Below are 25465 nucleotides of genomic sequence, written 5' to 3'. Positions count from 1 at the left end.
CCCGTTTTATGTTCTTTAGTGAGAAATCTAGGAGTTTTCCCTACTTGTTGTCATGCAGAGGGCTAAAACACTGTTGTGCTCTTCTCTCTGTCCACTAGGAAGCAGGCTCTTCCCTAAAAGAAAAGATTCCATTGCGTTTTGGGTCAAAGTCAAGTTCTAAAAGCTTTGGGGAAAAAACAAAAGTTTTCAACTGAACTTTAAAAACTGTAATTGAACTATTGAAATAATAAATGAAATGTGGATTTCACTAACCTCTTCTCAATTTCTAGAAGAGGATAAAAAGAAGAGTTCCGGTGGTCCATCGTCAGAGCTGAGTGAGCTGAGTGATGATGAGTATAAAACGCCTCTTGCAACTCCTCCTAGAAGCCCGCCTCCGGAAGCCAGCATGACCAATGAGGACAAAACATTCGAGTTCACAGGGGTAGAAATGAGTGAAGAGCAGTGGCAAGCGCATTTGATGAGTAAAAAAATGTACGACACCTACAGCTTGTCATTCATGGATCTCCAGATCATGGTTGGGCGAGTGAAAGACAATTGGAAATATGCCCAAGACATTAACGTTGGTCCAACTCATGTGGTGGAAAAATTCAATGTTCATTTACAGTTGGAGCGTAGGTTGATATATACGTCTGATCCCAAGTACCCTGGTGCAGTCTTGTCTGGGAACTTACCTGATTTGAAAATACATATCAATGAAGATAAAATAATGGCACTGAACAATTGTTTTGGAAGACTAACCACATCTGATGCTGAAATGTCAGGCGCTTCACAGATGGGGAAATGGTCAAGTTCTGCAGATCTAGATCAGCGTGGAAGTTTGCATAGTTCTGTAGTGAATTTAACCCAAAGTGTCATGATCGTGGAACAGCACACCAAAGAAGTCCTTGTAGAATCACAGCTGCTTCTAGCGGAGTTCCAAGTTAACTGCATGCAACTTGGAGTTGAAAGCAATGGCCGATATATCTCCGTCCTCAAGGTGTTTGGCACGAATGCCCATTTTGTGAAGAGGCCTTATGATGCGGAAGTTTCTCTCACTGTTCATGGCTTGCTGTTGGTTGACACTATGCAAACCTTTGGCTCTGATTTTGACCTCTTGATGGCTTCTCACAAGAATCTCAGTTTCGATGTTCCTACAGGAAGCTTACGAGACAGCAGGGCTCAGTCACCTATTGGTGAGCCTGGTGCCGCCCATCCAATTGATGGGGTGCGCTTGGCCAAGAAATGTGCTGCAGCATCAAGTGAACCGCCCGGCAGTTTCCCCCAAAATGATGAATCCTTAATAAAACTGGAATACCAGTTTGTGAGTGCAGAATGTCCGTCCATGAACTTGGACAGCACTCTCCAAGTGATATCAGTGCAGATGAACAACTTGGATATCATTCTTAACCCAGAGACAATAGTTGAGCTGATTGGGTTCCTCCAGAAGTCCTTTCCAAAGGAAAACGGTGATTCCAGCCCTCAACCATTAATGACTGATTCTGAAAGAAGTTTCAGTGAGCAGGAAATCTTCCAGTCCACTCATGCCCAAAATACAGAAGTAGCAGTGGATATCCATTGGTTAAACATACTTCTCCTTAGGACAGTTACAATGATAAATGGAGAAAAACTTGGCCGAAAAATTGCAACAGCAAGCATCGGTGGCACCAAAGTGAATGTCTCCATGGGCAGCAGGCTTGATATAAACGGGTCTCTCGGTTGCTTGCACCTTATGGACCTGACCCAGGACAACATTAAAAACCAGTATGTCGTAAGCATTGGGAATACAGTGAGGTATGAAAATCTCCTTTGCGATGTGAGCTACTTCAAGCCTGCATTTCTCCAGTTCGACGAATCAAGTAGCCTTCCAGATGCTCTAAGTTTCACTTTTACAAAGCAGTTGAAAGAGGAGTGTTCCCTTCAGCTCAGGATGGCGTCGTTACATTACAACCACTCGGCAAAGTTTTTGAAGGAGATCACCTTGTCCCTGGACGAGCTAGAGGAGAACTTCCGTAGCATGCTGAAGAGCGCTGCAACCAAAGTGACCATCGTCTTGGCCACGAAGACGGCCAAATACAGCGAAATGGTGTCTCTGTTTGATACGACGCCTCGGTCAAGAGACCCGTTTAATTTGGAAAGCAATGAAGGAGAGGAATTCCCTCCAGTGCACTCAAAAACGGAGACCATTAAGCTTATCTTAAATGTGAACATTGAATCCCCAGTTGTTTCCATACCCCGTAAGCCAGGCAGCTCTGAGCTGCTGGTAGGGCATCTAGGGCAAATATCAATCCAGAATTTTGTGGCAGGAGAAGACGGTTTGAGAAGTGACAGGCTTCAAGTTGAGATCAGAGATATTAAAATGTATTCTCTAAACAGCAGCCATTTAGCAGGCAAGAAAGAAGGTCCTCCTGAGAAGCCTCCTTCAGGTATTGCCAGCAGCAGCAGCAGCAGCCAGGAAGATTCTCAGTTCACCCGTCACGACTTCTTCGAATCCTTACATAAAGGCCACGGTAAGTTGCATGAGGCACCAGTTGTTTGCTACTACTTTTCCGAACTATAAATTTGTTGGCAGCCATTCATAGAATCGTAGAATAGCAGAGTTGGAAGGGGCCTACAAGGCCATCGAGTCCAACCCCCTGCTCAATGCAGGAATCCACCCTAAAGCACACCTGACAGATGGTTGTCCAGCTGCCTCTTGAAGGCCTCTAGTGGGGGAGAGGCCACAACCTCCCTAGGTAACTGGTTCCATTGTCGTACTGCTCTAACAGTCAGGAAGTTTTTCCTGACGTCCAGCCAGAATTTGGCTTCCTGTAACTTGAGCCTGTTATTCCGTGTCCTGCACTCTGGGAGGATCGAGAAGAGATCCTGGCCCCACTCTGTGTGACAACCTTTTAAGTATTTGAAGAGTGGCTCTTTTATTAAGTGGTTCTAACTGGGTTGCATTAACTATGTGTTTCATACCCTTCTGCCATTTTGAAGTATGTTATGTACGGAATATTCCTTCATTTGAGATACTCGCTTCAACTCCACGTTTGCACTGGGGCATCGAGAAGTAAGAAACAGGAGGTTTTGCCTGCTTTTCCTTCCTTCCCGCAAACCTCAGCATGGATGAGGGTCCCAGCAAGGCAGTCTGTGTGCTGCGGCAGCACATCCCACTTGCCAAGAAGTTTGCCTTTGAGCTAATAAGTACATCTGTGGAGACCTAATTATTTGAGTCACGCAGGCTGCCATGGACTGCAACAGGCAGTAATGTTGGTGTATGTGGGTTTGAAAACTGGAGCAAGAATCGAGCTGGTGCCCATTTTAGCTTGTGAAGGTGTACCTAGTCTGGCATTAACGATGGCCTATTTCTGTCCCTACATTTGATCATGTTTCATCCCATGGCAATTAATCAAACTGTTAATAACCTTTCTCATCTGCCCCCTCAATTACAGCTTTCCACATTTTAAATAACGCTACCATCCAGTTCAATCTAGAGAAGATTCCAGTAGAGAGTGATGCAGAGTTGGCATTTTCTATGAATGATGATATCGAAATTTCAAGCCTTATGCGAATTGTGGGGAAATTTGTCAACCCTCTGCAGGTATGGTACACTTTAAAAATTCTCATTTTTTCTTGTATTCCCGTCAATGGGAGGAGGCCCAGCTCAGGAGGTTTCGAGCTCACGGTATCTTTCTAGAGATGGTCCCTACATGAATTCATTGAAATAAATAGTTGTCTAGGGCTGAGAATAGTTGTCTAGGTGTCTCACCATCTCTCTCTCACACACACACACACACACTTGGAAGACACCAATGATGGAGGTTTGATATGCCAGTCTCACTGGCTTCTCCTGTAATTGTATTATTTGTATTTATTAGCAATATTTATATACCACTTCTCATTTGAAACAAATCCTGATAGGGCTGAGGGAGGGAACAGGGTAAAGGAATAAAAGGTGAAGCTTGAAAAGAAAGTTATTTTTTTAAAAATTCTGGCTGAGAAAAATTTATTGTACTCTAGGTATGTTTGTTTGTACATATATACTGGAAACTTTTTTAAAAAAGAAACAAATCCTGAAGTAGTTTAATTTAATTTTGTGTTAGTAGATTTCTATACCACTCAATAGCCTTTTCACAACTGCTCTCTGGGCAGTTCAAAAAAGTTCTTAGAATTTTTTTCTCACTATTTAATTTATTTTTTAGATTTGTATATCATCTAACAGGTTTACTATCTATATATAACTATATCCAAATGTCTAATTTTTATTCATAGCTTTGTCAGCAGTTTGGTGAGCCTAGCAGTCATGGTTATGATCCTCTCTCACAAATTTGCTGAATGCATGGGGAGAGATGAATCTTTAACCAGCCCTGCTGGTCGAAATATGTACTAAGCCTTCTTAAAACTGAGTTTGAAAAGTATTAACTCTGCCTTTCCTCCCCTGCCCTCTTAAATGCAGGTGGTGTTGGCAAAACACGTGTATGAGCAAGTTCTGCAAACTCTTGACAACCTAGTTTGCAATGAAGATTTGACCAAACCGCCATCCGGCTTCCCATCTTCAACCTATCCCAGCTCCAGTTCGCCTTCAGCATCACTCCATAGCACAAGCACAGACTTTTCCTTCGACAGGAAGGAAAATGGACTCTTCAGTCATTCCAGCTTTAATACATCTGCAATCAAATTTGCGCCTGTCAAGGAAGTGGCACAGTCTTTTACTCAGATACAAGCCACCTTTCATATTTCTGAGCTCCAGGTTCAGTTAAGTGCTGATCTTACGCTTGGAGCCCAAGGTCTGGTTAGCTTAAAATTTCAGGATTTTGACATTGAGTTTGGCAAAGATCACCCTCATACCTTATCCATTCAGATTGCCTTACGTTCTCTGCTGATGGAGGACCTTTTGGAGAAGAATCCAGACTCTGTGTATAAGAACCTCATGGTTTCACGTGGAGCACCCAAACCTTCCAGCTTAGCCCACAAAGAGTACCTTTCCCAGTCTTGCCCATTGGTATCTAACGTGGAATATCCAGACATGCCCCGTTCCCTTCCTTCTCACATGGAGGAAGCTCCAAATGTCTTTCAGTTGTATCAACGGCCTACTTGTGTCTCCCACAAAAAGCACAAAGAAGATGCAGACTCAGACTATCCGCTGACTCCGCCTCCTTCTCCCACCACAAACAAGTCAAATGCGCTTTCCGGAAAGAGCGACTTTGACGATTCCTTGGTTCACATCAATGTGTTGCTGGTGGACAAGAAGCATCCGGGGTTTTCGTCTTGCTATGGCAAAATCAATCGCAGCGTGGATGTTGACTTCAACTGCTTAGATGTGTTAATAACTCTGCAAACCTGGGTGGTGATATTGGATTTCTTTGGGATTGGATCCACGGCTGAGAACCACAGCATGAAGTCACAGCCCGAAGACGTTCAGCACCCAGTTAAGACGGGAGCAAGTGTCTTTCCAGCCTCAGAAGTTCAGGATGCTGTAAATACCAAAGTGGATCTGAAGGTATGAGATCGTGTGTCCGCATGTGTCTTCGCGAATGATTTACATGGGTTCACAGTTTCACTTGCTGGCTTGCACCTCTGGCAAGGAGGACTCCCAATTGACACTCTAAACCGTAATGCAAATGAGAGAAACGATCTTCCAAGTTCTCTGCGTTTGTCAGAAGGCTGAAGGCAGAGTCTCCTCTCTCTTACACAGAAGTATGGAGAAGGGGAGAAACTCCTGCTGTTTCTCCTTTTCTGTAAACATCCACACATATGAGAAACAGTGCCATCCTTCTTCCAAGTCTGCTGTGCTGGCCAGAGAGCTTGGGAGAGGGGCCCTGTCTTCACAGTTAATTATTTGTATTTTTGTGGGGAGCTGTTAGCTGCGTCAGATAATACAGTTCTGGAGGATAGTTGACATTTGGAGAACTGGAGATCACCTTAATTCAGGCATTTATTTATTTATTTTATTTATTTATTTAATTACATTTATATACCGCCCCACAGCCGAAGCTCTCTGGGCGGTTTACAACATTTAAAAATAGTAAACATTAAAAGTATACAATTTAAAAACACACACCACACACACACACACAAAAACAGTATAAAAACAACAGTATCCATTTAAAAACAACAATTGTGGGGTCCATTAAAAACAAACTTAACGTTGTTAAATGCTGTTAAAATGCTGTTAAAAATGCCTGGGAGAAGAGAAAAGTCTTGACCTGGCGCCGAAAAGATAACAATGTTGGCGCCAGGCGAGCCTCATCGGGGAGATCATTCCACAGTCGGGGGGCCACCACTGAAAAGGCCCTCTCCCTTGTTGCCATCCTCCGAGCTTCCCTTGGAGTAGGCACTCGGAGGAGGACCTTAGATGTGGTTTATGGCTTCCAAACTGTGGTTAAGGAAGGTTTATGGCTCCCCTCACTAAACCCGGCGGCCTCAGTGGGCAAACTGGTTTGCAATTAGCTGGCAATCCAGAATGGGATTGCCAGCTTTTTAAACTGCTTTTTTTAAAAACAACAACAACTATTTTAATGTGTTTTTATTCTGTTTTTATTTTATTTTATCTTGTACAGCACTCCAAAATTTTGAATGGGGAATGATGTATAAATATTGTAAATAAATAAATTACATGGTTTAAAGTGGGTTTTGCAAACCGTAGCTTGTTTATGGCTTGGCATAATTAGCAAGCTGCTGTTATAGCAATTGCTCTTTTCCTGGAGGCCATTGTACATAGACATGAGAACGCTGAGCAAATAGAAAAAATGAAAACTTTGAAGCAACTCTAATCCATAGTTTGCCTGATTTGTTTGGAAACTCAATCCATAATTTAGATATTGAGCTGTGGTTAGTTTAATGTTTACCATTTTTAATTGTTGTAAACCGCCCAGAGAGCTTCGGCTGTGGGGCAGTATATAAATGTAATAAAATAAATAAATAGTATGAATCACACTTGCCATGGTGTCTGAATCTAGCCTTCAGAATAAGAGAGCCTTAGGACTAGTTTATAGACAGCTATATAGTAAGGGAAATTTCACTGTCCTTGTGTTGCTGCTGCATCCTGTTAGACGCTGCCTTGCAGCTGACCTTAGTTTCCCGTTCTCTGATGGATGAACTGTAAAAAAGCGTCTTGAGAGTGGTTTGAATGATGAGAAAAGTAAGCTTGTCTTATTTTAAAGAAAAGACTCCTCATGCTGTTTGTCTTGCTAATCTTATTCTTTTCTGCTTCATTAGGTCCACTCCCTGTCCTTAGTTCTAAATAAGACGACTAATGAACTGGCCAAAGCGAATGTATCCAAACTTGTCACTCACGTCGAAATGATTGGTAAGTCTGAGTCGCCCGTCTGATTAGGGGATGGGGTGGTAGGTAGTGTAATTGTCCTTTCGGATGGCTTTCACACTGGGAAATCACTGCTGGTCTTTAAACTTGTTTCCATTTGCCATGCAAGACTGCCTGGAGAGGGGCGGGGGGGGACTATGCTTTTTCTAGAGTAACAAAATATAAAATCTGCTCAGTAGGAAATTGGAGAAAGGGTTTGTGATGAAAACATGCAATTGGATTTGAATGAGATTCAGGTTCTAAAATTTTCCCTTTCTGATGTTTTGTGAAGAGAATCTATCTATCCAAATGGAGGGGGAAATCTTCGTAGATTCTTTGCCTCTTTAAGTTTTTTTTAAAAAGAGCCTTTTGCTCGGTCAGATTTGGAAAGATAGTTTTTCATTTATTTGTTTGCTTACCTTTAGTACCATTGGGGAGTGGCTACAGCCATGTGGCTCCAAAAAGGTGGGGGGACACTGTACTATTTCTTTCTGAACAGACAAAACTGGATTTGGCTGATAAAATGGCCGGTGATGAAGACTGAAGGTGCCATTAGTAGGAAAGACCAGACAGTGTTGCTTTGCTTGTTCACATGGCAAATAATAAGAGTTGCATTACAAAAGCATGGGCGATACCTTGTCTGTATGACAAGAATAATCCATCATTTAATTGGATTATTGACACCGTTGTAACCTCCTGGTTACAATGGTTTAATTGACGCCATTGTAACCTCCTGGTTTTAGGTCTGAAAGTTGGTGCTGAGGTATTTTACATGATTTTTATGTGGTAATGCTTAATCATTGATCAACTGTTTTGTTCTCTCACACCTAAAACATCTCCTTTTAAGAAATAATTTAAATTTAGCATGAGTTGAATGCAAAACTCCATGTATAGATGTAACAGTCTTCTTTCTTAATCTTATTCTTGCTGCCTCCCTTGCTCCCCGGGCTATTTGCCACTTTCCAGACAGTAAGTGTCTCCCCGCACCACTCGCCTGCTCAATTAAGCATCAATCAGGATGCGTTGGTTTTCCTCAAAATCCTGATCCTTTCCTCTTGTGGGGCTGAGGAGGAAGAAATACAGAGCCATGGCTTGATTATTACTAGCAGCCTGCAATAGGGCAGAGAAATCCTTGAAACATTAGTCTTAATTTCTCAGAACAGAGGTCTGGTCCTAGCACTCCAGCTGACTTTAAATCTATGGGTAGCAATGCTTTTGAATCTTTTATTTATTTATTGCATTTATATCCTGGCTTTTTTTGTCCAAAGAACCCAAGGTGGCATACACTCTCCTTTTCATTTTATCCTCACAACAAAAACACTGTAAGGTAGGTTGGGCTGAGAGTCTGTGACTGGCCCAAAGCCACCCAGTGGGTTTCCATGGCTGAGTGGGGACTAGAACCCGGATCTCCTGGCTCCCAGTCTGACACTCTAGCCGCTACACCACACTGGCTCTAGTGCCTGAAAGGTCTTGTGTTCTTGCAGAAGGAGATTTGGCCCTTCACGGAAGCATTGGTAGCTTATCCCTAAGTGACCTCACCTCACATGGAGAATTTTACAGAGAACGCTTCACTACCAGTGGCGAAGAGGCACTCATATTTCAAGTTCACAAGTAGGTGATGGGGCGGGTGTGGTGTGTGGGTGTGTGATGGGTGGGGGTGTTTGTCTGTGCTTGAGTATATGATGGGATAGTGAAGTGGTGGGATGGTGATAGTGAAGATGGGATAGTGAAGATGGGATAGTGAAGTGGTGGGATGGTGATAGTGAAGATGGGATAGTGAAAATGGGATAGTGAAGTGGTGGGATGGTGATAGAGAAGATGGGATAGTGAAGTGGTGGGATGGGGATAGTGAAGATGGGATAGTGAAGTGGTGGGATGGTGATAGTGAAGATGGGATAGTGAAGATGGGATAGTGAAGTGGTGTGTTCCCCACAAGGTATGGGAGACCTGATCCTGTGCTGCAGAGAGATTGTGATATGCGGGTCAGCCTGCGGATGGCATCAGTGCGGTATGTCCACACTCATCGCTTTCAGGCGGAAGTAGTGTCTTTCATTCAGCATTTCACTCAACTCCAGGATGTCTTGGGGCGCCAGAGAGCAGCAATCGAAGGACAGACGGTATGATTTATGCCCTTCCCTGCATCAGACAGGAGATCAAATGGTTCTGGACCATGATCCTCAGAGAATGTTATTGGAGGCTCATTGAGATTTGGGATGCTGCTTTGAGAATTTGTGATTCAGTGTTTATTCAAGGGCTTGGGATACCCAACTGAATCAATAACTCAGAATTAGCATTGCTGGGGAAGATTGAACAATAATTGTAGAATTTATTTCTGGCACTTAACAACGTGCATCATTGTGGTAATCCTAACTACTTTAAAATAAGGTTGAACGGCACTGTTATCCCCATATTATTGATGCAAGGCTTTGCACTTTGTGAATTTGTGACTGTAGGAAACTTGGACCACAGACTTCCTGTCTTTGGGTACTATCCAACGCTAGTCCTACATAGAGGAGACCCACAGTGGGTCTCCTCTATGTAGAACTAACACTGGATGCTATCCTTCATACTCTTGATTATCTTTGGGTTCAAAATGATTTTCAGATCCTCTGAGTAGAGGGACATAGCGCAGTGGAGGGGCACATGTTTTGCATGCAGTCTGTCCCAAGTTCAGTCTAGGTTGGTCTGGAAAAATATCCTTTCCTGAAACTTTTCTTTAACTTCCAACAGGAATTCTGCCTAGAATGGAATTCAGGCAGATTTGGGAGGCCCTGCCTTACACAGCAGGGTTCAGGTTTTCAGTAGAATTTACTGTAATTGGTGGTGGGTTCCTGCGTTGGTGTTTATATTATTTTAGTAGTGCAAAATGGGGCTTGATTTTATGTAAATATTTACTCTGCAGTTCTCTTGGAGAGGCCTAAAATCGTTTCTATAAGTAACCGTGGCATTTCAGGGCATTTTTTGAGACCTGTTCTCTCTTCACTAAGGTCAGAGATCAAGCCCAGCGAGCTGCCCGAGTTCTGTTGGACATCGAAGCTGGCGCCCCTGTCCTCCTTATTCCTGAAAGCTCCAGATCCAATCATCTTATTGTAGCCAATCTTGGGAAACTGAAAGTCAAGAATAGGTTCCTATTTGCAGGAACCTCTGGTACCTTCTCGTTAAAAGATAAGGTAAGACTTGTACTCCTTCTTACAAGTTCTTTCATTGTTTTAAGGATTGCAGTTTATATCAGCAAATGGTAAATATTATCCTGCTTGTATTAAATTTGAAATATTTCTCTTCCTTCCTTTGAGGATTCAATTTTGCAAGGCACTGCATACAAGGCTCCCATTTTCTGTGAGGTATTTTCACACAACCTTCCTTGCAGGGTTGATAAGTGTTTGCATTCAAAAACTTTTTGGAATTCAGCCGCTGTCCACATTGCATTAAAACTGTGCTTATTATTATTATTATTATTATTATTATTATTATTACTTCTACTACTACAACAACAATTTTCACAGTCAGTTGCAGAATTCCATAAGGCCTGGTTTGGAATTTAGTTTGCTGTGTTCTTATGCTGTGTCATTAAAACTTTTCAGAAATGGTTTGTGGGAGGGGTGGATGGATTATTGTACATACAATAGATTTGTGGAAGTGCATGCTTTTCTGGTTGCAGTCCAGTATTGTAGAGATGGCAAGGTGAGTGCCAGTTTGTGGTGTAATTACATGTTCAGAGAAAAAGGTAGCATCTCTCCATTTTCGGTTCTAAACACACACCTTCTCCATCCCCTACTCTGAGTCAGGAGAAGCTGTGCAGTACTGCATACTTCCTGGTTGCAAGGGCAGCATACAGAGAAGACAGGTGACGTAGAGGAGCTGCTACAGAGCTCTCTGAGGAGTTCACAAAAAATTACAACACAAAAATACATCATAACGAAAATATAATGTAAAAACATCAACATACAACAATTTAAAACATTTTAAAACAGCTAAAAGCAGTTACAATAAGATACTGGGCACTGATAAAATAACTGATATTTTTTTTAAAAAAACTATCGTATGTCATCAAATGCCTGGGAGTAGAGGAACATCCACACCTGATGCCAAAAAATGAGTAAGTTGATGTCAGGCCAACTTACTCATTTGGTGTGTTAATTTTTGTGAACTGTCCCAGAGAGCTTCGGCTATTGGGCGGTATAGAAATGAAATAAATAAATAAATAAATAAACAAACAAACCTCAGTGGGGAGAAGATTTCATTATGAGGGGGCTACCACAGATAAGACCCTCTCTCCCTTGTTGACCTGTCCAAGCCTTCCTTGAAGGAGGCCTTCACAGGAGGGCCTCAGCTTATGAGCATAGTATTTGGGATAGGTTCATACCAGGAGAGGCCCTGAGCCATGTAAGGCTTTATAGGTCAAAACCATCACCTTGAAATTCGGCTCGGAAACATACAGGCAGCCAGTGCAAGCAGGACAGAATCAATGTTATATGTTCAGACCTCCTGGTCCCTGCTATTAATTTAGCCTCATTTTGCGCAAGCTGCAGCTTCCAAACAGTCTTCAAAGAAAGCCCTACGTAGAGTGCGTTGCAGTAATCTAACTTGGAGGTTACCAGAGCATAGACTACTGAAGCCAGGTTATCCCTGACCAGAGGTGTTGCTGGTCCACCAATTGAAGCTGGTAGAAAGCATTCCGTGTCATTGAGGCCACCTGAGCCTCAAGTGACATTGATGACTACAGAACCCAGCAGCTGCAAACCTGCTCCTTCATGGGTAGTGCAACCCCATCCAGAATAGGATGAACACCTTCCATCCAGTCAGAAGAACAACCCACTAACAGCATCTCAGTCTTGTCTGGATTGAGAGTCAGTTTATTAGCATTCGTTTGGTCCATTGTCACAGCCAGCCCCCAATTTTAGCATATTGACAACCTCACCTGATGAGGATGAAAAGGAGAAACAGAGCTGCGTATCATCAGCATACTGATGGCAGCACGTCCAAAACTCCTGATGACCCCACTAAGTGTTTTCGTGTAGATGTTCAATAGCATGGGGGGCAGCACTGACCCCTGGAGCATCCACAGGGCTGAACCGTATCCCCCAAACACCACCTTCTGGAGCTGACTTTCTAAGTAAGAGTGGAACCACTGCAAAGCAGTACCTCCCACTCCCAACTCAGACAATTGCACCAGAAGGATTTTATTTATTTTATTTATTTATTTATTACATTTCTATACCGCCCAATAGCCGCTCTCTGGGTGGTTCACAAAAATTAAAAACATTCAAAGTATAAAACAACAGTATAAAACCATAGTATAAAATACAATATAAAAGCTCAACCAGATCAAAACAGCAGCAATGCAAAATTACAAATTTAAAACACCAAGTTAAAATTTATTTATAGACTGTTAAGATGCTGGGAGAATAAAAAGGTCTTCACCTGGCGTCTAAAAGCATATAATGTAGGTGCCAAGCGAACCTCCTTAGGGAGCTCATTCCACAGCCGGGGTGCCACAGCAGAGAAGGCCCTCCTCCTGGTAGCCACCTGCCTCACTTCCTTTGGCAGGGGCTCGCGGAGAAGGACCCATGAGGATGACCTTAGGGTCCAGGCAGGTACATATGGGAGGAGGCGTTCCTTCAGATAGCCTGGCCCCAAGCCGTTTAGGGCTTTAAATGTTAATACCAGCACTTTGAATCGGGCCCGGACCTGGACTGGCAGCCAATGAAGCTGGAAAAGGACTGGCGTGATGCGGTCTCGTCGGCCAGTCCCTGTTAGTAAACGGGCTGCCCTGTTTTGTACCAGTTGAAGTTTCCGGACCGTTTTCAAAGGCAGCCCCACGCGCATTGCAGTAATCCAAACGAGAGGTTATCAGAGCACGGATAACTGTAGCTAGGCTATCTCTGTCCAGATAAGGGCGTAGTTGGTATATCAACCTAAGCTGATAAAAGGTGCTCTTTGCCACTGAGTTCACCTGTGCCTCAAGTGACAGTTCTGGATCCAAGAGCACCCCCAAACTACGGACCCGATCCTTCAGGGGTAGTGCAACCCCGTCCAGGACAGGGCAAACATCACCTCGCCAGACAGATGAACCACCCGCTAACAGTACCTCCGTCTTGTCTGGATTGAGTCTCAGTTTGTTAGCCCTCATCCAGTCCATTACCGTGCTCAGGCACTGGTTCAGAACAGCCACTGCCTCACCTGGGTTTGATGAAAAGGAAATGTAGAGCTGGGTATCATCTGCATATTGATAACACCTCAGTCCACATCTCCGGATAACCTCCCCCAGCGGCTTCATGTATATGTTAAACAGCATAGGGGATAAGATAGAGCCCTGTGAAACCCCATGGCTTAGGAGCCACAGCACAGAGCAATAATCCCCCAGCGCCACCTTCTGGAATCGGCCATCCAAGTAGGAGCTGAACCACTGCAACGCAGTACCTCCAACTCCCAGCTCAGACAACCTATCCAGAAGGATACCATGGTCGATGGTATCGAAAGCTGCTGAGAGGTCCAGAAGAACCAACAGGGTCACACTCCCCCTGTCTCTCTCCTGACAGAGGTCATCCCACAGGGCGACCAAGGCAGTTCCCGTTCCAAAACCAGGCCTGAAACCCGATTGAAATGGATCTATTTAATCCGTTTCATTCAAGAATGCCTGGAGTTGTCCTACAACCACCCGCTCAAGCACGTTGCCCAAGAAGGATACCATGATGGATGGTGTTGAAAGCTGGTGATTGTCATTGCGTGGCCTCTTCAGGCCCACCTGGTAACTGCAAAAATAAACAAAGACATTTCAGGGACCCTTGAACTCTGCTTGTGGAACAATCCTTAATTCTGGCTTCTCTTTCTTTCTTTCAGCAGGATTCTGTTCAGTTTTCTTCACCACTGGGAACCCCAAAACACGTCACGAAGAAAACGCCAAGTGGGGACGAGTCCAAGGTGGCACCAAATTCCTCTGATGGGTTATACATGAAATTGTCATCTTCTGGACCAAATCTCAGCAGACTGAAAAATGAGCCTGCAATGAGTCCTGTGACTAAAACACCAAAGTCACCTGTTTTACAAGCCCCGGAGAGTCCTGGTAAGTTGGATAAAATTGGACCAACAGTCCTTCATTTCTCCTTTCCTCTTAATCTTCTTTGGTCTGTTCTGATGAGGTGCCACTGATAATGATATGGACCTTATGACCAATGGTCTATGTATGTACTCGGATCTAATACTTTAAAAAAAAAATCCAGACAACTCAGAAGTGCTCTGGCCCATCTCCCTTGAGCAGAGGTTGCTACAAAACAAGTCTGTGTGTAGTGTGTGTGTGAGAGAGAGAGGGAGGAGAAGGAAGGGCCATAGTGTCTTTCCCTTTTTGGAAGGTATAAAGCAAGGATGTACAGGTTTTGTTTAATGTTTTCCGTCCAAGTTTTGCAGATTGTCAGGTGTCCACTCATTGATGAAATTGGATATTGATTCCTCTTCAGATAACTTTTGCTGCCACGTAAACATTTTGCATATTTTTCTTAGCTCAGTGTACCATCAGTGAGAAGAGTGTATAGGGAAAAAAGTTTTATACAGTGGAGGCTGAAGAGAGATCAGAGATGTGTAAAACTTTGTTGGTGTATTTTAAAATGGTGTATACATTATTGAATTCTCCAGTAACTCTTGTATGACTCAATTTGCGTACAGTTCCGGAAAGTGCAGAATCCACGGTTGAAGTCATAGAAATCCAAAGTCGTTTGACTCCCAAGTCTGGGTTGTGTGAGATCATGGGGAAAGCGGAGGAAACTCTACGAGATGCCAGCTACATGACTCCTGATGGTTGCACTAGGCTTAGAAAGAGGACATCAGGAAAAACTTCCTGACTGTTAGAGCAGCACGACAATGGAACCCATGACCTAGGGAGGTGGTGGGCTCTCCCACACTAGAGGCCTTCAAGAGGCAGCTGGACAACCATCTCTCAGGAATACTTTAAGGTAGATTCCTGCATTGAGCAGGGGGTTGGACTCCATGGCCTTATAGGCCCCTTCCAACTCTACGATTCTATGAGAGGAGGCCATGTGCTTCCATGCAGGTTACTTGAGGAGCTAGAAACAAAATAACTCTGCAGGTTTTGAAATATTATTATTATTATTATTATTATTATTATTATTATTATTATTATTTATATAGCACCATCAATGTACATGGTGCTGTACAGAGTAAAACAGTAAATAGCAAGACCCTGCCGCATAGGCTTACATTCTAATAAAATCATAAAACAGTAAGGAGGGGGGGAAGAGAATGCACCAAACAGGCACAGGGTAGGGTAAAACTAGCAGTATAAGGTCAGAACAAAATCAAGTTTTAAAAGCTTTAGGAAAAAGAAAAGTTTTTAGCTGAGCTTTAAAAGCTGCGATTGAACTTGTAGTTCTCAAATGTTCTGGAAGAGCGTTCCAGGTGTAAGGGGCAGCAGAAGAAAATAGACGAAGCCGAGCAAGGGAAGGAGAGACCCTTGGGCAGGCGAGAAACATGGCATCAGAGGAGCGAAGAGCACGAGCGGGGCAATAGTGTGAGATGAGAGAGGAGAGATAGGAAGGAGCTAGACAGTGAAAAGCATATGGTGAAAAGCAATATGAAAAGCAATATGGTGCAGAGGTGGAGGAACGTCGAGCCTGGGGGCCAGATCCAGCCTTCCTGGGGTTCCCCAGATGGCCCTACCTCTTCTGCCCCAAATAGCAATTCTTTGGTTGTTTCCCAGCTCTTGTATAGTTTCGCTCCCCACCCCACCCTGTGCACACATCCTAAATGGTTAAAACACACACCAAGAACTTTAAGCTAAAATAGACTGGGTTTTTTTTTTTTTTAAAAAAAAATGGTTTTGTCCCTGGCCTTTTGCCTTTGGCATGGGGCCCATCATTGGCATGGGGCTCCTAAGAGATTCCCCAAAATGGAATCCGTCCCTTGGATGAAAGAGCTTCTCCCACAGCTGATGTAGTGATTCTGTGTTTTTGATAGCAAATCCGCTCAAGCATTTACCGCAGCAGCTGATTAGTAACAATAAACACAGTCCCATTGGTGATACTTTGGAGCAGGACCTTGTGTAGTAGAGTGGTGACCTGTAATAAGAGAACACTTCCTGCAGGATACGATTGGGGGGAAATTAAATACTCTGGATTAATCTCTTGCAGAGGAACAGAACTGCCTCTTGGATTGCATTGTGGTTGATCTGCAGGATATGGATATTTTTGCTGCCGAAAGGTACTCAAGAGAATATTCCAAGGCAGCAGAAGGCGTCAGTGCCGATCTGACCTTCCCATCCTTTGTGGTGAGGCAGACAGGAGGGAGCCTCTTGACTGAACCCTTCCGGCTGAAGCTGCAAGTCGAAAGAAACTTGGACAAGTGAGTTATGTGGCTCTGTTTAATTTGATGTTATCACTGTAGGGCCTGCCCTGCCCCAGTTACGCTTAGCTGTGGACAGGAGACCATTTTAACTTGTTTTATATGGCTATTTGTTGCCTTTTCAAATTCCATTGTGAGATTCTAAGAAACAACTGGAAGGGTGTTGAAAGACTTTTGCAAAACTGTTTCTGTTGGAAAACTTACTCGTGCAGCAAATCTGTTAGTTAACGCCAAGGTTTTGTGACCCACGTGTGCTTTTCTCTTGCAGGGAAATAAGCCACGCAGTCCCTGATATATCAGTTCATGGCATTTTGTCATCCGTTCATTGCTCTCTGGACCTGAGCAAATATAAACTGATTCGGGGGCTCCTGGAGAATAACCTGGGGGAACCGATAGAAGAGTTCATGCGGCCGTATGACTTACAGGATCCAAGAATACATGTGAGGGATTTCATTTTGGGGCGGGGTGTGGGCAGCTGAAAATCTAGGCTGAAATATTTGAGTCACGGTACATTAAGTTAGTGTCCTTGTTCAGACAACACACTAAAGAGAGACAGAGAGAGATTGAGATTCCTGGCATAGTCTGCATGCTCAGTTGGGCTTCTGACAACCACCCTAGCGGCATCCCTGTGCACAGCATGACTGGTAGGTTTTGAAACCAGAGGGAGTTTCTAAAACGGCTTTGCGTTGTCATTGGAAGCTGGTGTCAAAGAAGAAACAAGTTTTGTCCACAGCTCAAGAGGTTCTCCGTGTTGTGGCCTGCGCCATGCAAAAACCTAGCTCCTTGCACTCACTTCTCAATCTCAGGGTTTCCTTTTCAGAAAGAACAGCTCCCCCATCCTGAGTCCCCCTGTGTTCTTGGTATTCCCCCCCTCCCCCCCCAAAAAATGCAGTTTGAAGATTAAGTGTGAAATGACACTTGCTACCCCTGAGTTCTTTCCTACTTAATTTTTGTGAACCGCCCAGAGAGCTTCGGCTATTGGACGGTATAAAAATGCAATAAATAAATAAATAAATAAATAAACCATGCTGCTTAACCCTTAACCATTTTGTGGTTAAGCAGCATGGTTTAGCGTGTTGTCTGAACCAGGCCAGAGGGATTCTGAATACTTGGCTTGGGTGAAAATGCTGTGTGAAGAGGGAAGACGATGATGCATGTTGATGATCGGTAAAGTCCTAGGAGGCATGTTGAAACTTATCGCTGAATGTGTGTGTCCAGAGACCTAGTGGATTCAGAGGAGCATAGAAAACAAGGTTGGGGGAGGGGAGAAGAAATGTCATTACGAAGTTCAAGGCAAGGACTGTTTGCTTCCTCTTGAAGTTGTTCAGGAGACATTGCATTTAATATATAACACGTGTGAATGCTTAGGTTGGAAATTATTATTATTATTATTATTTATTTATTTATTTATTTATATAGCACCATCAATGTACATGGTGCTGTACAGAGTAAAACAGTACATAGCAAGACCCTGCCGCATAGGCTTACATTCTAATAAAATCATAATAAAACAATAAGGAGGGGAAGAGAAAGCAAACAGGCACAGGGTAGGGTAAACAGGCACTGGGTAGGGTAAAACTAACAGTATAAAGTCAGAACAAAATCAAGTTTTAAAAGCTTTAGGAAAAAGAAAAGTTTTTAGCTGAGCTTTTAAAGCTGCGGTTGAACTTGTAGTTCTCAAATGTTCTGGAAGAGCGTTCCAGGCATAAGGGGCAGCAGAAGAAATCAGCAGTGTTCGCAACTATTTTTGTTCCTTTCTCCTTTCAGACTGTGTTGAGTGGAGAAGTGTACACCTGCATGTCTTTCCTAATTGACATGGTCAACGTAAGTCTGGAACTGACTAATCCCCAAGGAAAGCATGGCTCGCTAGCTAGGTACGTCCCTCTGTCTCCCTTTTATTTTTTGCTGTGTTTTGATTTTCCTGACGCGGTTGCTGTCCCTGCCTCACTACTTTTGTTAGAGCAAGAGATTAAGGGTGCAATTCTGTGTATTTTTAGACCGAGAAAACTCCTACAATTCCCAGCGTTCCCTAGCCAGCCATGCTAGTTGGGGATTGCTGGGAGTTGTAGGACTTTTTTCTGCCTAAACAGGCATCAGCTGCGTTTGGATAATATAATAGTCAATGGTGGGTTAATAGTCCATTCCATGGTTGATTATCGAGGGGGTGCTCCTCACACAATATGATTCGAATCAACCATGGTGTGGATTAAGGCCAGCATTGAGTTGACTATTAGTCAACAGTGTGTTTGATTGACACATCCCTCACCCTCTCTCCTCCCTCAGTCCTCCCACTGGTATCCCATCAGCCATTGCGAGGTCTGCCGGGTGGACTAGAGCAGCAGCCACGGCTTTGATGGCTCTTGCCAGGAGACTGTAGTCACTGAAAATAACCAACTGTGGGTGACGAAATAGTCAACCGTGCACAACACAATAACCAACAGTTGTTCAAATAATCAACTCTGCACAGCATTGGTTATTTGCATTGATTATTTCAGCCAGATAACTAACCATGGTTTGAAAACGTCCTGACAGATGACACAATAACCAACCGTTGACTGTTTAACCCACCATTGGTTATTGTGTCATCCGAGCCCAGCTGTAGGATTGCATCTTAAGTGATTGATCAAGGTGACCCAAATTATCATTAACTTGAAACAGTGCTACCAAGAGGATAGAATTAGGGGGGCAGTGGGGCTTGTCATGAGTGTTGCATATATTTGTGCACCGTAATGCCCTTCACCAAAAGTTGGGGTACTCAAACAGGCTCCAGATATCAGCAGAGTTGATTCAAACCTCGTTGGACAGCTTAGTAAACAAAACAAGTACATCAAGTGATGCATATACTTTGGAAAAGATTTGGAAGAAGTTTAAATATGTGAGGGATTACTACTTTTCCTACTTCATATTTCTTTAGGTTTGACTTCAAGAAGTCCAAATTGCTCTTCGAGAGTTTTTCAAACCAAACCAAATCCATTAACTTGGTTTCACATTCCATGATGGCGTTTGACACGCGATACACTGGCCAGAAAGCAACATCCGGAATGCCAAATGTATTCAATTGCATCTTCCAGTCCTCAAAGAACAGTAGTTCCCAAGGGGCGATACAGATTGAGCTCCATTACAGGTAAGGGAACCTGTGATCTCGGTATCGCTGAGACCTGGCTGAATGAGGCAGGGCCCCCAGTATTGGTCCAGGTGTTTTGAGATGAGTCACGGGCGCACTCTCAGCATTGGGAACATGGGTATATTGCCGTAGGAAATTATTCCTTACCAGGCATCTCGGGGATTATATTCATTGGAACGTGGTGCTGGTGTAGGTTAGGGTTTCGGTGTTGAAGATCTTCAGCCTAATAGTCATTGGAGTACTTGAAGCCCAGGCCACTTTGTCAGGTAAGATTTATGGAATCCATGGATCTGTTCCAAAGTACAATTGCTTTCAATGAATCTGCTCTGGGATTTCTTATCACTGCATGTAGGAGCATAACCAGTGGGCACAGAACTAACCCCAAACTGCCAAGCTTGAAATGGAGATCATAGCACAATCAGGATCACGGGTGGGGAAAGGAATGGACTTGATTTCTGGCTTGCCTGATTATCCCTTCTCCGAGGGAAGCTCCGAGGGTCGCCCTTTTCAGTGGTGGCCCCTCAATGTAGAGGCTCACCTGGCATCAACGTTGTTATCTTTTTGGCACAAGGTTAAGTCTTTTCTCTTCTCCCAGGCAGTTAACAACATAGGCTGAGTTTTTTTAACCTGACCCCAGAATAGTTATTTTAAATGATATTGCTGTTTTTATGCTTTTAAGTTTTTGTATATCTGTTTTTAATGTTCACTGTTTTTAACTTTTGTAAACCGCCCAGAGAGCTTTGGCTATGTTCATTGCATTCATTGTTCTGTTCCTCCTGCATTAGATCTACCAAGGATTCCTCCTTCTTCACAGTTGTTTTGAACAACCTGCGTGTGTTCCTCATCTTTGACTGGCTAGTGCTTGTTCACGACTTTCTCCAAACACCCAGTGACCCTAAAAAACCGTCCGACCTCAACCCTTCCCGGCAGTGCAATTACAGCAGTGAGACGGCTGTTGTTCCCAAAGCAGTGAAGTGTGGAATAGTTACAAAACGTTCTTCTCTTCAGATCTCCACCGAAAAGCAATTGGAAGTGAAGATCAATGTGACGGGTACGGCAAATATGGCTAGAAAAATGTGGAGGTTGGGAGGGAAGGACTGGGGGAGATTAAAGAAGGCTTTGCTGTGGCAGCAAGACACGTTCTGTCCACACGTTTCTGATATCATTGTATCATGCAATGGGCAAGTAAAATGGGGGGGGGGGCATATGATCCCCACCCTGCCTTCCGTGGCCTGAATGACATCAAGGGGGTGGAACCTGATGGCATTTGGGCCCTCCCAGTGGATGTTCTGGGTAGAACAGGTGAAGCCTGCAGAGGGAGCCCAAGCCTCGTGGGTCAGACGGGCAACTTCCGTGGGCCAGAGGTTGCCACCTCGTGCAATAGGGACTGAGAAGGGGTGTGCCTGCAAGCTACATCCCCATGGTGACCACAGAACTCACTGCACAACCTGAAGGTTTGGATGAATTCTAGATCTGAACTATGACGGTGGTGGGGATTGAAGTTCAACCTGAATGGACCTGGGAGGCAGGGTGGAGAGGAATTGCCTAGTATCCAAAGCCTTCCCCCCGCCCTTTTCTCGCTCCCTGCTTCCCTCCATTTCAGGATTTGCCACTCTCGCCAGGAATAATGGCTTTCAGAGAGATTCTGTTAATACCCCCATTGTGCAACCTGTTGAATGTGTTTGGAAAGCTAAACACCTGCAGTGGCTCAGCTATCATCATTTGATTCTTTCTGGGAATGAACTGTCTTTCTAACGCTGTCTGGCAAAGAGTCTTGTATAAGTGAAAAAGAGCTTCGGCTATTGGGCGGTATAGAAATGCAATAAATAAATAAATAATTTCTGTGCTGCGAAAATATTGCCCTATAGAAGATAGCATATATCTCGTTTGTAGCCCTCATTTTGTGACAACGACTTGCTGCATTAAGTTGGAACTGGTGAGCATTATCCAAAAGGCATTTGTCAATGGTAGAAATGTTGTTGGGTGTTCCAATTCAGATACTGAATTTGTGGTGGTAGAAGACATGTCCTGTATGGATACCAGTGCAATTATTCTGAAGGGGACCACAGTTCTCACGTACAAACACAAACCAGTGGATCATCCTTTCTCGGCCAATTTTTCCGGCATTGAGGTAAGAAGGCATAGTTACCGCTCATCCTTCATTTCACACATGTACGCACACTCATGTGTATACATGTGTCACAGTGAATGCGGGAAGGAAGGGATCTTTTGCAGAGGTGTGATGTGTGCACACAGCTGATGTATGCATGGTGGTTTAAGAAGTGGGAAATAGTGGCATCAAATGGGAAAATTAGCTTGAGGGCAACCGGGATGGATAAATAGTACAAACTTTATTCTTTATTTTAATGAAGAGAAAAATATTTCAGTTAGTGTACTAAGCACATGGACCAATATACTAGTTCTAATAGTACTAACATGGAGATAGTGATATATGGAGGCAGGGTAATTATCTAGCTAAAAACTCAGAATCATTGAATAGTAGAGTTGGAAGGGGTCTTTAAGGCCATTGAGTCCAACCCCCTGCTCAGTGCAGGAATCCACCTTAAAGCATCCCTGACAGATGGCTGTCCAGCTGCCTCCAAAATAACCATCGCAAATAACCAACGCTGTGCAGAGTTGATTATTTGAACAGCCGTTGGTTATCTTATATGAGCCTCGTGTGGCGCAGAGCGGAAAGCAGCAGTTTCTGCAGCTGAAACTCTCCCCACGGCCTGAGTTCGATCCCAGCAGAAGCTGGTTTCAGGCAGCTGGATCGGGTCGACTCAGCCTTCCATCCTCCCGAGGTCGGTAAAATGAGTACCCAGTTAACTGGGGGGAAGGTAATAACGGCCGGGGAAGGCAACGGCAAACCACCCCACTATAAGGCCTGCCAAGAAAACGTCAACGAAAGCTGGCGTCCCTACAAGAGTCAGTAAAGACTCAGTGCTTGCACGAGAGGTTCCTTTCCCATTCCTGGTTATCTTGTCATGTGTTGGGCACTGTTGACTATTTATCACGCACAGCTGGGTTATTTTCAGCAATTAAAGAGTCCCCTGGCAAGAGCGACCCAAGCGGCAGCTGCCACTCTAGTCCAGCCAGTAGACCTCTCAATGGCTGATGGGATACCAGTGGGAGGAGTTAGGGGGAGAGAGAGTGCGGGGATGTGTCAATCAAACACACCGTGGAGTAATAGACCATGGTTGGTTATAATCCTGTCGTGTGGGGAGGACCGCCTCCATAACCAACTGTGGAGTTGACAACCCACCATTGACTATTGTGTTGTCCAAGCGCAACCTTTAAGGGCTTGTATTCTGTTCTAGGTTTTTTCATGTCGGCTGGGAAATGAGCAGGAAACAGCACTCTCCATCATTGATCCTGCACTCATTCAAGTTGATCTGGTGGGAAATCCTTCATATCCAAGTGGCTCAGGATTGTTGGATGCTTTCAACAGCGAAGATTTCCCACCTATTCTGGAGGTAATTTCTAAATCATCATTGCCAGTGTTCTCAGATGTGTGTACATGTTAACCTTGAAAATCCTAAATGGCACCTGCTCTAAAGACCTGATCACACAGACCAAACCCCAATTACAAAGCAGCCTTCAGTTTACTCTAGTGGTTGTCCTTCTTGATAGCGGCTACAGGCATCTGGAGAGCTGCATTCCAGCTCTTCTAAGAGCTTCCCTGCTCTCACTGCCACGCCCTTTATTTCGGCAACATTTGGCTTTTCTGGGCAGGAGGAAGTCACTCCACGTCCCTCCTCTCTTCTACCCAAACAGCCCTCTGGAGCCCAGAAATGGCAGAGGAATTGTTGTGGTGCACAACAGGAATGCTCCTAAGAAGGCTGGAACCTGCATTTTCCATATGCTCCTAGCAGCTAACATAACCAGCAACTGCTACAACCAGCAGAGGCTTCTATGTGTTTGCGAATTAGTTTACAGGAGGCTTATTGATGTTTGGGAATTGGTTCTCCTGTGCAAATGGATCCTAATAAATAAGGGCAGAATGAGAGGGAATAATACGATAGAGAGGGGGAAATCCTCTCAAGGGCAACCTGCAAGGAAAAGGGGTTTATTTCGGGCCTTCTCGGTGGCTGCTCCGGTGCTCTGGAACTCTCTTCCCAGGGAAGCTAGACTGGCTCCCTCCTTGATGTGCTTTCGGAAGCAGGCAAAAACTTCTTTGTTCCGGCAGGCCTTTGGTGAATAATCTGGGCCTTTGTCTAAGTTAAGGACTTGTAAAATAGTTGTGTATTTTAAATGTTTAATGTTTTAATATTGTAATATATTTAATTTTTTAAAAAACTTTTGTATATTTCTTACATAGGTTTTAAAATGTCTATGTTTTAAATTTTGTAAGGTTACCTTGAGGCCCAGTATTGGACAAAAGGCGGGATACAAATTATTATTATTTTTATTATTATTATTATTATTTATCATCTCCGTGGTACAGATCTCAAGAGAAGAAACAGTGCCTTTCTCTTTAAGGGTGTCATAACTATTTTCTCAGATGTCATAATCTGTGTTGCTGCCGTATTGAAGTGCTCTTCCCACCTGCCTCACCACACACACACACACATCTATACACACTATTTTGGAAGGTCAAAACAACACCTGTAGCAAATTCCACACATGTAACTATTTGCATACAGAATTAATGAAAAATGATTTTATGTATTTATATTTTTCGGCTGCTTTTAAGGGTGGAACACTTTCAAGGTGGTGACACCTAGAAGTAACTCCCTTATCGTAGGTGAAGCGGTCACAGGTGCTCCCACTTTGGGCGAAATAATATATGAAACAGTCGTGTGCGTAGGGCCAGTTGAGATAGGAATCCTTGGTGGCTTAGTGAGATAAAGGATGGCATCTTTTGGAACGAGGGGCTGGATTTGATACCAGTGATGACTTGGAAGTCCATGGCTCCCTGTAACAAGCCCATAATACATATATGCCCTATTCTGCCTTATTTATAATGTTTCACCTAGGAAGACTGATATTTTCCCCACAGTTCCTTTATCTACAAACAGAGTCTTTAACTCAGTGACTGCTAAGATCATCTTCTTGGCTCGCCGCTCTGACCATGTTACTCCACTGCTGAAATCTCTTCATTGGCTTCCAATTCACTTCAGAATCCAATATAAACTTCTCCTGTTGACCTACAAAGCTTTTCAATGTCTAGCTCCTTCCTATCTCTCCTCTCTCATCTCACACTATTGCCCCGCTCGTGCTCTTCGCTCCTCTGATGCCATGTTTCTCACCTGCCCAAGGGTCTCTCCTTCCCTTGCTCGGCTTCGTCCATTTTCTTCGGCTGCCCCTTACGCCTGGAACGCTCTTCCAGAACACTTGAGAACTACAAGTTCAATCGCAGCTTTTAAAGCTCAGCTAAAAACTTTTCTTTTTCCTAAAACTTTTAAAACTTGATTTTGTTCTGACTTTTATGCTGCCTGTTTGGTGCATTCTCTTCCCCTCCTTATTGTTTTATTATGATTTTATTAGAATGTAAGCCTATGCGGCAGGGTCTTGCTATTTATTGTCTTACACTGTACAGCACCATGTACATTGATGGTGCTATATAAATAAATAAATAAATAAATAAATAATAATAATAATAATTTATATTCCCAAGTAACCCATGGTGGGTTAGTGTGTTGTCCGTGCATTGTTTTGCCACCTATGGTGGCTTATTTACAAAAAAATAAACCATGCTGGAAACCCGTGATCTGCAATAAAGGTTA

The 25465-nt window shown here is 43.7% G+C and overlaps 1 protein-coding gene across 9 annotated transcripts in view; it reads left to right on the top strand.

Moving 5' to 3' along the window:
* The window catches only part of VPS13D (vacuolar protein sorting 13 homolog D), a 168732-nt gene that overhangs the window by 27491 nt on the left and 115776 nt on the right, over window positions 1-25465 (top strand). For 4 of the 9 annotated variants that reach the window (XM_063145240.1, XM_063145239.1, XM_063145238.1 and 1 more), the window contains 15 exons: window positions 270-2486; window positions 3411-3559; window positions 4415-5458; window positions 7177-7267; window positions 8746-8872; window positions 9198-9378; window positions 10249-10431; window positions 14102-14324; window positions 16402-16612; window positions 16881-17052; window positions 18380-18486; window positions 19527-19736; window positions 20522-20787; window positions 21734-21867; window positions 23057-23212. In XM_063145240.1, coding sequence (XP_063001310.1) covers window positions 270-2486; window positions 3411-3559; window positions 4415-5458; window positions 7177-7267; window positions 8746-8872; window positions 9198-9378; window positions 10249-10431; window positions 14102-14324; window positions 16402-16612; window positions 16881-17052; window positions 18380-18486; window positions 19527-19736; window positions 20522-20787; window positions 21734-21867; window positions 23057-23212 — 5471 coding nt within the window. The remainder of the gene's footprint in view (window positions 1-269; window positions 2487-3410; window positions 3560-4414; window positions 5459-7176; window positions 7268-8745; window positions 8873-9197; window positions 9379-10248; window positions 10432-14101; window positions 14325-16401; window positions 16613-16880; window positions 17053-18379; window positions 18487-19526; window positions 19737-20521; window positions 20788-21733; window positions 21868-23056; window positions 23213-25465) is intronic. The other 5 variants (XM_063145237.1, XM_063145235.1, XM_063145234.1 and 2 more) reach the window with 5 other exon arrangements.

This window comes from Elgaria multicarinata, chromosome 20, assembly GCF_023053635.1.
Source record: "Elgaria multicarinata webbii isolate HBS135686 ecotype San Diego chromosome 20, rElgMul1.1.pri, whole genome shotgun sequence".
Taxonomy (NCBI): Eukaryota; Metazoa; Chordata; class Lepidosauria; order Squamata; family Anguidae; genus Elgaria; species Elgaria multicarinata.
The sequence above is the reverse complement of the archived record's forward strand: the minus strand, read 5'-3'. Positions and strand labels throughout refer to the sequence as shown.